Raw genomic sequence first — 13033 nt, 5'->3', positions numbered from 1 at the left:
CGACTTTAATAATAGCCATCCTTCGAGCTATCTTCTTGGTAGAATAAAGTTAATCGTAATCGTAATCGTATTTTCTAATCCTAATCGTAACTGTAATCACGTAGCAATTAAGATTACCTCATTTAGACATTTTCATATTTGTTGGATATTGTTAGAATCCATTAATTTTAACGCTTAAAAGAAAATTATGAGTATATCTTGAATCCTCTTCGGCTACGCTCTTTGTGCTCGACGATCGATCGTTCTCTATTTACACATTTATATAACTGGCAGCCATGCACACGCAAGCAAAAAGACCCCTTTTTCTTTTTCTTACATTAGTCAATTTGGAAAAGTCTCGAGAGATAGAGATAGAGATAGAGATAGAGATAGAGATAGAGAGAGAGAGAGAGAGAGAGAGAGAGGGAGGGAGGGGAGAGAGAGAGAGAGAGAGAGCTATGCATTGGTAATCTTATTCTAATATTCTAGGGAGATGTATAAAGTAAACGATAAAATAACGGTTATTCTAGCCGTTAGATGGGTAAAAATAAATCTTTCGTCATATTTGGCTACTATCGTATATTCCTCGCATTTTCCTATTGCCCGTTCACCGTCCTCTTTCTCCCTCTTCCATTTATATCGTTTCCTCTTTAGGAGTGTAAATCTTGCGCGCGCAACGATGTCCTTACTTCCTTCTATCTATTCTATCGTAAGAAATGTCTTATTCGCTTACGTATAATATTAGATTAATCCTCGCGCGCTAATTATAACTTAAAAGATAAGGGTGTAGGGTAATATATCACTCTCACTCGTCTCAATGTGCGTTCAATTTCCATTTCGAGTTAATTCGCACTTTTCGACGGAAAAGTGTAAATTCGACTTTGTTTTTCCTCTTCCGTGATATCTACTTAATCCTTAACTACAACCGGAAGAAGCGAGCAAGGAATTACGAATCTTTCAATGATTAATTTTCTTGCGAAAGATACGTTTCTCGAGACAAACTATTTTGAGCAAAAATAAGGACTAATTTTCTTCGTCCCCGTTATCTTTACTAAGATATTCAATTAAAACAATTATGCAAAGCTTAATACCAAAATCTTTCTATAAAAATTCACAAAGAATTGTACGCGCACACGCGTATATAAAGAACGACGTATCAAAAATATACACAAGGATAGAAACGTTTTATACGCTTATTTGAAATACGCGAAACAAAGATACAAATTGTTCGTCGGCATCGAGACTTTTCCTTCTCCCGTTTCCCCGATCATTCGACAGATCGATCTTTGAAAAATACAAGGGCGATTGTCGGCTCGACATAGTTAAGCCACAAACACATTTCTTTTAATGTTAAAACTTGGTAGCGACGAATGCGCGCATGTGTTCTCTCGTGAACGAGAGGCTGACCACTATCTTTCTTTCTTTGCATTTTCTTTCTTCTCAATAAAAGATCGTAATATCGATAATAGTAATAGAATGATAAAATAATATAATAAAATATTAATAATAATAAAAATAGCAAGTGCGCAGAAACTGAACGTAAACGTGTTAAGCTACATTTGCACAAGAAACGTACGTTTCGATTTGGTTTATCGACTTAATTTCTATCGTTTCTAGAATACAATGTAAAGGGATAAAGAGGAAAAAGAAAAAGAATAAAAACAAAAAGAAAAAAATAGAAAGGCGAACGAATATTTCGAAGGGACATATATTAGGCATACGCGCAGCGAGTCCTTCGGTTCGCCTTGCCAGAGTATTGAGTACGTTTTCAAGTCTAAATTCTTCTTTCTAGAGAATCAGAGTTAGTGTCATCTATATCTTGAATTCGACGTTGAAAACGTTGCGATGTTTAAAAATCGGTGGTGCTTCGATTAGGAACCGATAAGAGAGAGAGTATCTGACTAGACCCCGTTGAAATCCAGTGCAACGTCCAGCTGTATTCTTCGTTGTTCAGCGCTTTTTAAAAAGAACGCGAATCACTTTTCTAAGAGAGATAGGTGTTTTTCATCCGCAACTATTCAGTAGAATGCTTATGCTTTCTTTCTTCAGCTTTTCTCCAGACTGCTTTTGATAAATAAATTAGAATAAGAAAGAAGGGAAAGGTCTCTCTCTCTCTCTTTCTCTCTTTCTTATTAATGATTTAAAAGATGTAAATGTTCGAGGACAAAAATAGCGTGGGATGATTTGGTCAAGCGATCGAGGAGGATGCGTCGGTGATGGTGGATGGAACGAGGGAGGACAGCTGTTTTCGAACGTTGGCAGGCGCGAAGGGTCCAGACGTCGCTCTTCTTCCTTTATGCTTTTGCGTGTAAACGTTAAATATGTCGCCTCTATGTAGTTGCGTATGCGTGTGCGCGAACGTGTATCGCTGCCGTTGTATTGCGATTGTTATTGGCGACGACGTTGTCATTGTCGCTTTCTGCTCGTGTTTTTTGCCAACCTTTTCTCTAAGCTCGCTCTCTCTCTCTCTTTCACTCTCTCTCTCTCTAAGCTCTTATTTAATAAGGCGTAAATCTGTTGTATCCGCCTCTATAAACCGTTGCCTAAAAAACAGAAAGAAAAGAAAATTTCAGTTAAGGGTCAACGATATTTGATATATCCATGATTGTCCAACAATCTCTTACCCCGTATCCTGCGACTGGACCGATGCCGTGTCCGAGATAAGGGTCAGGATATTCTCGTCCATAACTGCAAAATCATAATGTGTATTTAGAGATGTTGATTAAATCGAAGGCAATCATATGAAAACGGCAATTGGTATCGACAAAAACAAAAGAAAGGAGCAGGTATACAGTTATTAGAAGATAAAAGTAAAATAATAGGATATACGAACGAAGTCGTGATTAGTTTAAAACTTTTCATCGGGATTTTCATTGGGATGTTCTTGAGGAGGAAAGGATTGGAGTTCGGCATTTTCCTCGAATCTGCGACTCCTAAGAGCTCGCCCGCGACGACGATTCCTTCTGCAAGTCGACAGTGCAACACGGATCATGTATGAAAAACGTAGTCGCATGGACTAGAAGAGGAGGACTAGGAGAGGGCTGCTCGTTAGGTTGCAATAAAGATAATACTCACCCCGCGACTGCGGCATATCCTGCGACCGGTTGTGCTGCTGCTGCAGCTGCGCCGTATGCGCGCGCAGCCACCGCCGTGTAGGTCGCCGCAGCTGCATAACTCGCTTGCTGTGCCGTCGAGAGTGGCGTCTTTAGCAATGGCGATGCTGCGGCTGCCGCTGCAGCTGCCTGAAACAATAATCATGACCCGCCATGCAAGGCTCAAAAGCAAGCTCGAAGAATCTGAACAAAGAGATGGCTAAAGATCGAGAGAACAAGAGGAAAAGAATGACGACACGAAAACGATATAAATCATATTTTTTAATGTTATATAACATTGTTGTTAGGACATTACTGACGATGACGATGACTCGCGCATAGGGGGTCTTTCAAATCATCGTCGACGATTTATGTATCGCACACCTTTTAAATTATCTATCAAATATTCTTTATAATAGTAATAAATAATTAGGAAATTTAATGCTGTAAATATCTCAGGAGATCTCGATCGATAGAGAGAGAGAGAGAGAGAGAGAGAGAGAGAGAGAGAGAGAGAGAGGTGAAGGGAAAAAGCGATGCAACGTCTTAAAAGTCTCGAGCTTCGTCGGTTGAACTTAAAATACGTGAACGCGTATCTCGCAAAGAGGAGGAGGGGGGCTTTGGCATTTTATTTCTCTTTCTCTTTCTCTCGTTGTAGCGTCGCGCCGACGATGATGGACCTCTTGCGAGCAAACGATGTTTAACGGTGTTTTGTTGAGATCGCTCTCGTGTCATTGCCAAAAAAGCAACGTTAACGACTATGTTAACGTCTTTACGATACAGGGAATATTCGCTACGCGACCCTCTATCTGTCTAGCAAATCTAATAACTTGGAAACGTTCTCGAATTGCGTACGTTTCTTATTGGATGAATTTACTATAGTAAAACTTTAGCAAAATTTATCTTACGCAAGAGATTTTCTTTTAACGAAAAGGTACAAAATTTCTTCCAATGAAAAATGAAGCGAAGAAAGGTGATAAACAAAAGAGAAAAAGTATACGATTCATGCGAAGACGAAGAGCGTCTTTTCGAGAGAAGAAGAAAAGCCAAAGTGCATAGATAATTCTGAATGATTATAGCGTGTAGGTATCTATGAGATGCCGAAGCGAGGGTGTGTGTGTGTTTGTAAAAAGAGAGAGAAAGATAAAAGGAGGAGGAAATATTTGCAGTTACTCTCCAAAGACGTCCTTCTTTAATCCGGTCTAACGATTACGTTTATGATAACAAAAAAAAATCATCAACCTCGACAGTAGACAAATTTTCCACAAAATTTTCCCATTTCCTTTACTTTTGAAAGGCAAAACTTCGATTGCGAAAACAGGAACGAGTGCAGCGAAAACAAAATTTAGATGGCGCCAGAAAAGTTTCGCTTCTTTCGTAAACTAGCTTGTTTATTTTGTCAGCTGATTTGAAAGAAGCCATTACGCGTGGATTTTAGGTGCAAGAAAGAAAAGAAAAAAGGATAGCGGAAGGACGAGTTCGAAAACACGCAAAGAACGATGACGGTAATGTTCATTCAATGGAGTTTTCATGAACTATTTCCTGTTATTTTTTTTTAAAGGGGAGGTATCTACTTGGTTCCACTAGAAGCATGCCTAGTGGTATTAAAAACATTAGTGTAGGTCGATTTACCTAATTGTACATCTTTCGACACTGTCGATACTTTGCGGGGAAACGCAAAAACTCGAAGCCATCTACGAGAGGTATTGCGGTGGGTTTATGCAATATTTAAATCTGTATACGTACGTACAGGTATGTATACCTACGCCTACGTAAAGATATACACAAGTTTATTAAATGCGAGTACAATGCGAGTACAATGCAAGTTATTACGAATGCATCGGGGTATACAAGTACCTATATGCAACCCAAAGAGAGAATCTGGCGTTAATAAATAGAAATAAAATATATATGTAAATAAGAATAACAAATATAGAGTTATTATCTGGTGTAAGAAAAACGTACGATCTACGCAATCGACGTGCGCGTTACGTAACTTTGTAACTTGGTACAAGTGAAAAACAATAGAGATGCAACTAACGAGATCTCGACGGGAAAGAAGAAAGGAGAAAGAGCAGTAAAAAACGAAAGCGTAGCAGCGATTTAATTTCACCGGGGAAATGAACCAAAAAGGAAAGAAAGAGATTCGATTGTCGAAAGAGTTCTTTGTCGCAAAGCGTTCGCCGATCTCGTTAAATTTCCTCCTTGGTCGTAATATATTTGGGGATAAAGAGCTAAGAAAAGAGATTTAATTCAACGGTGTATAACGTTTAAAGATTGCAATCGTACTCCTACATTCTAGGATTAATCCTTGATAGGTAAGGAACGGAATTGATAATCTCGTTTTCAGTGCGAAACGTCTCTTAAATAGGATCACCGTGTGCCAGAGAGCACAAATAAAAAAAAACCCACTCGCACGCGTTTCCTCTCATTTTCCAGACAAAAGATTATTTCGTGCTTGATTCGAGGTAAGAGAGAAATATTTGCCCAAGCGTATTTATAAAATGCAACTACTATTCTGCGAAATGATATTTTGCTTTAACACAAGTTCGGCACCTTTCTTTTATAAATTCCAAATAAGCGACCTTAATTTAATTGCTATTCTACGATCGATCGGCGAACATCCTTTACGATTTTTTGCTATAAGCAAGAACGATAAGAAGAGAATAAAAAGAGACGGTAGGAAAGCATAATATGCTGTTGTAACGGATGAAAATAAAAGAAAATGAAAATAAAAGAAAATGAAAATAAATAAAATAGAGAAACAAATAGTTAAACCAAAGGAGAGATAGAGAAATACGTTTGCATGGGCGGACCACCCATAAAAATCCTACCTCCAGAGCGGGTGCTTTAGCCTGAAACACAAACGGCAAACCTGAAAAGAAGTTTCAGTGCGCGAGGATCTTCGATATTGCGCTATTTACATAATATTTTATCTCCCACTTTCTACCTCTCTTCTTTCAGAGAAAAACAAAACAAAACACGAAATAAGAGAGAAGGAAAAGGATGAAAGGAAAACAATCTCTCTTCTATTAGAGCGAAGGGAGACGACGTTTGCTCTCTCTCCCTTCGACGGCGAGGTTTTCACTCTTTGCGATTTCCTTTTTACTTTGCACATCTCTTTATATTACCTATATAAAGAGACGAAAGAGACGAAAGAAAGAAAGAAACAAAGAAAGAGAAAAGAGAAGAGTGGAGAAGAGAGAGAAAGAAAGAAAGAAAGAAAGAAAGAGAGAGAGAGAGAAGAGAGGCTGGGCTCTTCTCGAGATTTGAAGAGAATAGAAAAAAAGTGAGATAGCGCACGTCGCAACGCGAAAGGCAGAGGCAGAGAAAGAGTATACGAGTAACAAGTATGCGTGTGTATGCAGAGAGCATGGAAACAACGACAATGCCTGATCGACGATCAAAATAGAGGCGAGAAGGATTAGAATGATTTGTGACCCGAAGATCATTATTCGGTGCTCTTTTGCATTTCGTGTGATAGCAAGGCTTGCAGAAAACATGACGACTAACTTCGGCAGTAGCTTGTGGCCATTCCAACTAAACGGGTCCGTAAATCAATAGACTTTAGTTAACGTTTTCCTACCAAATCGAAATTTTCCGCTCTGACACGGTGCACGCGCGATTCTTCACCCTAACTATTGTCGTAACAGAAATTTTCCTTGTTTTCTTTATTTCGGAAAGATATCATGGAAGGGCGTTTCGTTTCGATTCTATTGTCAAATTGGAAGCGATCTCGCGAATGCACATGCACGCATACGTTGACACTGTGAAAGTCACTTATGCGTAAAGCAATCGCGGCTGAATAAGCTCGAAATATTTTTTGGAGCAAAACAAGGACGCGGTTCCATGAAAACGTAACCGATTTGGTAAATTTGCCAAATTTACGCTCTGATATTTTTTCGTCGCTCCTAAGCTGCTCCTTCTTACGTCTCTCTTCCTCTTCCCGCCGCGTTTGTCGCTCCGTGCACCGGAAGCGGATATATCTTGCGTAAGAAAAATATATCTCTCACGTTGAAGCGCAGATTCTCACCTGTAGCCTGTAGTTGGGGTCCTGTGTCGCTGCGTGTGCTGCCAAGAAGGGGTCGTAGTAGACGCTGAAAAATATTAAAACCAACAAAATCAGCGATTATATCTCAGCTATTTTAGGTGAAGATGGAGGGTTTAGGGGGAAGGGTTCAGGAGATTTATATATTATTGAGGAGGTCGAAGAAAGTCGATCGAAGCGTCAGTCTGCTCTATTATTTATTTTTTCCTCGATTTACTATCCGATTTAAAGTTTAGGAAAAATTAGGTGTAATTGTCGCGTAATCGATCTTCTCGTTTCGAAAAATTGTTGTTTGAACGCGCTCGAAAAAAATCGACGAAGGCAGAGAACGGTTACTTTGTCTGATGTGTTTGCAAAAAAGGGAGATGAACTAGGGGGCTCTCTCCTCCATTCTCCGTAGCTACAAAATGATCGTAATTTACGTAACGCATTAGGATTAGTTCCTTGCTGCGGCCCGAGTTCGTGCAGATGCAACCTACATATTCTCACGTATTATATATTATATTTACACACCATGTATGTTGTATCTATTTATCTATGAAATACACAAAAGCAAACGGGCAAAACGTGTAGCGAAGCTTCTTCTTTCTTTGCGACAAACGAATCGTCCTTCCAATTTTACATACTTCATAAACAAATCGTTAATGTAATAAAATAAATATTGTTCTTTTACTAGATTTTTCGCAGTCGTTTGGAATTCGAATCGTTTGTCGCGTGTACGCTTTATATCTCCTTCCTCTCGATGATTAAAGAAGCATTGTTTACCACATAGATCTTACGATCCGGACAAAAAATATTCATGCAAAGATCTCCTCGATCCTTTGTGAAATCGATGGGATGCCAAGAAGAAACTTGAAAGAAAAATTTGGCGGAAAAGCGTGGCCGACTATCTCAAAAAAGACATGCTCTTTTTCAAATTATTTTCGTCGCATTCACAAATAATTTTGATCGTTTACCTATCACAATGACATTGGAGGAACCGCAATATCGCTTATATCTTTACTATGAACCGTTGAGACGCGAAGCTTTTTGCAAATTTGTATGATACAATTTCAAAGATGTCTGGGAAAGTGGAAAGACTGAGTAAAAGACGATAGACAGAAAGAAAGAGAGATAGAGAGAGATAGAGAGAGACAGAGATAGAAAGAGAGAAAGAGAGAGCAAAAGCGTCAAGAAAGAAAATAAGTGTACTTACGCAGGCGCAAAGGGATGAAGAGCCGTTGCAGCGGCCGCGGCCGCGAGCGGCCCTGGGTTTCTGGCCAACGCCAATGCCGCCGCACTGCTCGGAAAAGCTGCCCTTGCCGCTCCAACTCTTCCTCTTTGAATTGCCACTCCTCTTAATGCTGCAGCTGAAACAATGCGCACATGCCAACATTTTGTTTTCTTACCTTTTTTCTTCATTTCTTTTTTTCTTATTATTTTCATCTCCTCCTCATTTTGTCAACTTTTGCAGGATACATTGATCGGCTGGTTGGATACTGGTTGAATGCCGCGTGGCTAATTGCCCGAGACGAAGCGCACAGACTGTCTTACGAGATTTCCTTTTATTTATTTAGATAGATAGATAGATAGATAGATAGATAGATAGACAGATAGAGATAGACAGAGAGAGAAAGAGTGAGAAAAGTAAAGGTATGGGGGGAGAGAAAAGTTTTGAGAATGTTCAGCATCGTATAATCTGAAATATTCCAGAGCTTGCACGATTTGTGAGCAAAATCATACTCGGTCGTATTTGAGAAGATAAGAAGGATTACGCGAGTCAGTTTTCAGAATTGGAGAATTAACATCTACGAAGGAATATCGAATGAGAGACTTTCTTGGTTTCGTCGAACGAGACGTTCTTCGATGTTTCTTCATTTTTTTATCATCTCTCTCTTTCTCTTTCTCTCTCTCTCACTAAAGACGAACTAAGGAAAAAAATAGGAGCAGAAGAGAGGACAGAGGAGATACTTTTCTGCCTACCTTTAGCCAGCATCCTTTGCGTCAGACTCGTGGGCGTTAAATAACTGCTTGAAAAGTGCGAGCACGTACGAAGCGTACATTCACCGATGCTAGTTCGCACTCGGAAAGAGACCGTCATTAATTTACACACGCTTTTTTTTCCAAACGAAATATAACGATGTCGAAAAAGAAGAGCATTTCGCGAAAATACGCTGTAGGGTTTTTGAAGTATATTGTACGAAGAGGCAAGCACGCTTCCATTTTACAACTTACGGAGCCTTCCTATTTTTTTCAATGAACAATTCAAAATGAACCGACTCGAACAATTGTATACTCGTTAAATTCAACGACTGAAGTGAGAGAGAGAGAGAGAGAGAGAGAGAGAGAGAAGAGATACGCGAGTCTAAAACTATACAACTACAAAACGCAATCTCGGCCGAAATATTTCTTTCAGTTTCAGCTTCTTTAAAATATGAGACTAGGATGATATGCGATAAATCGGTTAAAACGTGTGAATATCGATAATAAACAACAACAATAACATTAGCAACATCAACGCGAAACAATAACAACACCAAAAACGTAATCGATAAGAATGAATTTTACCGAACAAGTTGGCTCTCTTGATCCACCGCCGCGCGTATATCATTTAACTTTGACGATAGGCTGATTCATCGAGGAGCGATTCGAGCTATGTAAGTAGATACATAATACTATATTCGGCACTCTACAGTCTACTAGGTCTATCATGAGCAATGCTTGGTGTTATATGCATAAACAGTGCAGGCACATTCCAAGGGGGGTGTGAGATAAATAGAGGTATAACAAAGAGACAAAGAGAAAGAGAAAAAAGCTATAACACAAACGCAATGAGAATTTTGATCTCTTGTGCGATGGAAGTGTTACAATTATGAATATGATTACACGAGTCGCAAGGACGAAGAAGAAGCGTTATGTCGTGGGAAAGATCCGAAGCTTTGTCCGCGCTTTATTGAACGCCGTAAACTAGAGCGCGAAAGCGAGAGAGAGAGAGAGAGATAGAGAGAGAGATAGAGAGAGAGAGAGAGAGAGAGAAAGAGAGAGAGAGAGGATTAAGAATTAAGGTTAATGTTCGGGAAAAGGGAAAATCGTGTTTATTGTCTGTACCTTCGTCTCGCCGCCGCCCTTGGTGTAAGGACGAGGGGTGCAGCTGCGGGGGATGGGGTGACCGCGGCTGCTGCAACGGCCGCAGCCGCGGCTGCCGATGGCGCCGCCGCACCCAGCCAGCTCCACGGCATCGCCGGCAACCTGTATCCTGCGTTTTCCCACGTTTTTCTTTCATTAGTCCTTTGCCTTAAACACTTTTCTTTTCTTTTCTTTCCCTTTCTATCCCTTTTTCCTAGTCGATCGCGTAACGGCGCGCGTCACGGCGCTCGGTCTAGTGGTCGAGACTCTTTTTTTCTTTTTTTGCTTTCCATCGATTACCCGTTACGACGATATTCCACTACAACCTAATCCCCGATCCTTAATCCCACGCGACCTAGATTTTTTCCACTTATCTCGTGACGTACGTTAAGAGGTTGCTGATTATTTTCAATTGGCAGGTCAATCGTTCGCATTTATCGAGGACGAAGGGAAATAGGAGAGAGATAGTTTAATTCGACTAGTCTTAGGTAAACGTTGGGATGTTTGCGTGGACGTCCCGTCGCGCGTGTCCGAATATACAAATGTCAGAGAAAAGTCTTATCTTCGAGCACACGGTCCATTGGGGAATTATCGAGAAAACGATTAATTTTCCAACGAGGTCGGTCATTCATCCAATCTTTATGCGAGTTTGCGGTAGGATCGTTTGGAAGCTTCCTTTTTTCTTACGAAAATTTCGATATTTTACGAAGCCACTGTTCGCGTGTCGCCGAATACACACGATAACACCCGTTCGCCTCTATCGCGATCTTCATTTATATACTATCCCTTGTAAACGCTTTATTTCTTTCTGTCCTCTATACGACCTATTCTTCGGTAGTCATTTTTCCTTCCTCTTCAGAAAGATCTTTCCCTTCTTCCAATTGGCTTCTCTTGGTGGACAAGCGATCGAAGTGATTCGTACTTCGCGTGCTCTCCGTAATTAAGACCGAAACACTGGCCGCGATATGATCCCATCTGTTGGAGCTCGATAAACGTGACGTGCCTTACGAGGTGCCGTCTTTTTCGCCTAATTTCCGCCACGAAAGAACTCGTGATATGACTGAGGGACGTATATTTCAAACCACTTGAAAAGTTTATGTATATTGGCCGGATATACTTATTAACCGATCTTTCTCCGCGATATTTTAATAACGATCTTTATTTAACTTTCTTCGCTTCGTCGTTAACGATCGTCTAATTGTAATTAACATAAGCAAGCCTCGAAATAATGCGAGAAAGAACAAGCTGTTTGTTCGAACGTTCAAAGATATCGGGAGAATGAGTAAACGAGAGAAACGAAGAACCATCGATAACGACTAGAGGAAATGATAGCGAGAGAGAAAAGAGGGTTGCTCGAGTAATTATTATGATCGAATCCAGTGCCTAGAGGCTTCGAGACTACGATGGAAATTACGAAAAACGGAGGGAAAGAGAATAGAGGGGTGGCAGCGGAAGGAGATGAGAGGCTCGAACGAGCCTCTACGAAGGGGTTGATGCCGTAGAGAGACGAGAGAGAAAGAGAAAGAGAAAGAGAAAGAGAAAGCGAGAGAGAGAGAGAGGGAGGGAGAGGTGTGCTTGCTGCTGAGCGATCAATAAATGCTGCTGCCAGCATCCACCCGCAACCAGTTCTCTCTCTCTCTCTCTTTCTCTCTCTCTTTCTCTCTCTCTCTCCATCTATACGTTTCTTTCTCCTTCTCTGCTATCCATCTTTGTCATTCTCCACTACCTTTCATTTTTTTTGCATTCTTTTCTCTCTACGCTTTTCACAAATACACATTTTTCGTCTATCATTCTTTTATAACACAACTTGTGCGTCTATGTGCGGTGCCATAAACGAAAAGAGAAAACATTTGACCATTGGAACGATCGAACGCGAACGTATTTCTCAAATAACGCTTGATCTCTACCAAATTGAATATAATCTTGAAGAATTTCTGCGCAATCATCGACCGATCGGAAGTAGATAATTGAAAAAAAGTATAAAAGGAGATCATTAGCGGAACGATATGAACGTTAACCAGACATAAAAGGAGAACAGAGGTCAAACACGTGCGGGACGCTGACTCGTCCAAAAATAAAACTCTCAACTTGCTTCGTAAAATACAAGGGGAAATGATATTGAAAGGACGCTTTTACATCCAGCCCCTCCCCTATCTCTATTCGAGTTTTGCAATATATTAGACAAAATATAAGAATTATCAATAGAGATCCTAGTCGTTGATACGTAATTAATGTTAAATTACAAGATTTACTGGAAAATAAAGAAACGTGTTTGATTTGTACGCGGAATCGGAATATTTCAACTCGTACAGAGCAATATTTTGCCGGCAAAAAAATGAGTCTCGAGTCTCTAGCTGACTGATGCGCCGTGCCACACGATTCCATCGATAATAAGATACTACATATTTTTAAACGATTTTCAAGATCAATATTAATTTTTAACAAGATCGTGCTGTCATGGCAGCCTGCATAGGAAGAGCTACAGGATGATAAGATGAACGGAAAAAAGAGAAGAAAAAAGAAAAGGTGGACAGATAGATAGAGAAAGAGAAAGAGCAAGAGAAAGAGAAAGATATATATATATATATATATATATATATAAGAGAAAAACATACATTTTGAAGAAAAATAAAGCGATTTCATAAAAGGAGGCCAGCATGCTTCTCGTTCTCTTTTATCGTGCCGATGAAAGAGAATCGTTACTCCCTTTGAAACTAATAGCAATTAGACGATATACGATACATACATGTGTACGCATCGGACTAATAGAAGGGAAAAATGAGAAAATCAAATAAATAAAAAAAGAGAA

The 13033-nt window shown here is 39.9% G+C and overlaps 1 protein-coding gene across 15 annotated transcripts in view; it reads right to left on the bottom strand.

Moving 5' to 3' along the window:
- Window positions 1-2279: 2279 nt before the first annotated feature.
- Window positions 2280-13033, bottom strand: part of LOC122516025 (RNA binding protein fox-1 homolog 2) — a 71163-nt gene continuing 60409 nt past the window's right edge. For 5 of the 15 annotated variants that reach the window (XM_043633521.1, XM_043633522.1, XM_043633518.1 and 2 more), the window contains 7 exons: window positions 10207-10354; window positions 8315-8468; window positions 7105-7168; window positions 6585-6611; window positions 3055-3221; window positions 2604-2667; window positions 2280-2522 (listed from right to left, as the gene is read on the bottom strand). In XM_043633521.1, the coding sequence (XP_043489456.1) occupies window positions 2647-2667; window positions 3055-3221; window positions 6585-6611; window positions 7105-7168; window positions 8315-8468; window positions 10207-10354 (581 nt within the window). In that variant the 3' untranslated portion in view covers window positions 2280-2522; window positions 2604-2646. Of the gene's footprint in view, window positions 2523-2603; window positions 2668-3054; window positions 3222-5905; window positions 5927-6584; window positions 6612-7104; window positions 7169-8314; window positions 8469-10206; window positions 10355-13033 lie in introns of those variants that run through there. The other 10 variants (XM_043633516.1, XM_043633515.1, XM_043633513.1 and 7 more) reach the window with 10 other exon arrangements.

The sequence above is a fragment of the Polistes fuscatus genome, unplaced genomic scaffold, assembly GCF_010416935.1.
Source record: "Polistes fuscatus isolate 324 unplaced genomic scaffold, CU_Pfus_HIC Scaffold2, whole genome shotgun sequence".
NCBI classification, from domain to species: Eukaryota; Metazoa; Arthropoda; class Insecta; order Hymenoptera; family Vespidae; genus Polistes; species Polistes fuscatus.
The sequence above is the reverse complement of the archived record's forward strand: the minus strand, read 5'-3'. Positions and strand labels throughout refer to the sequence as shown.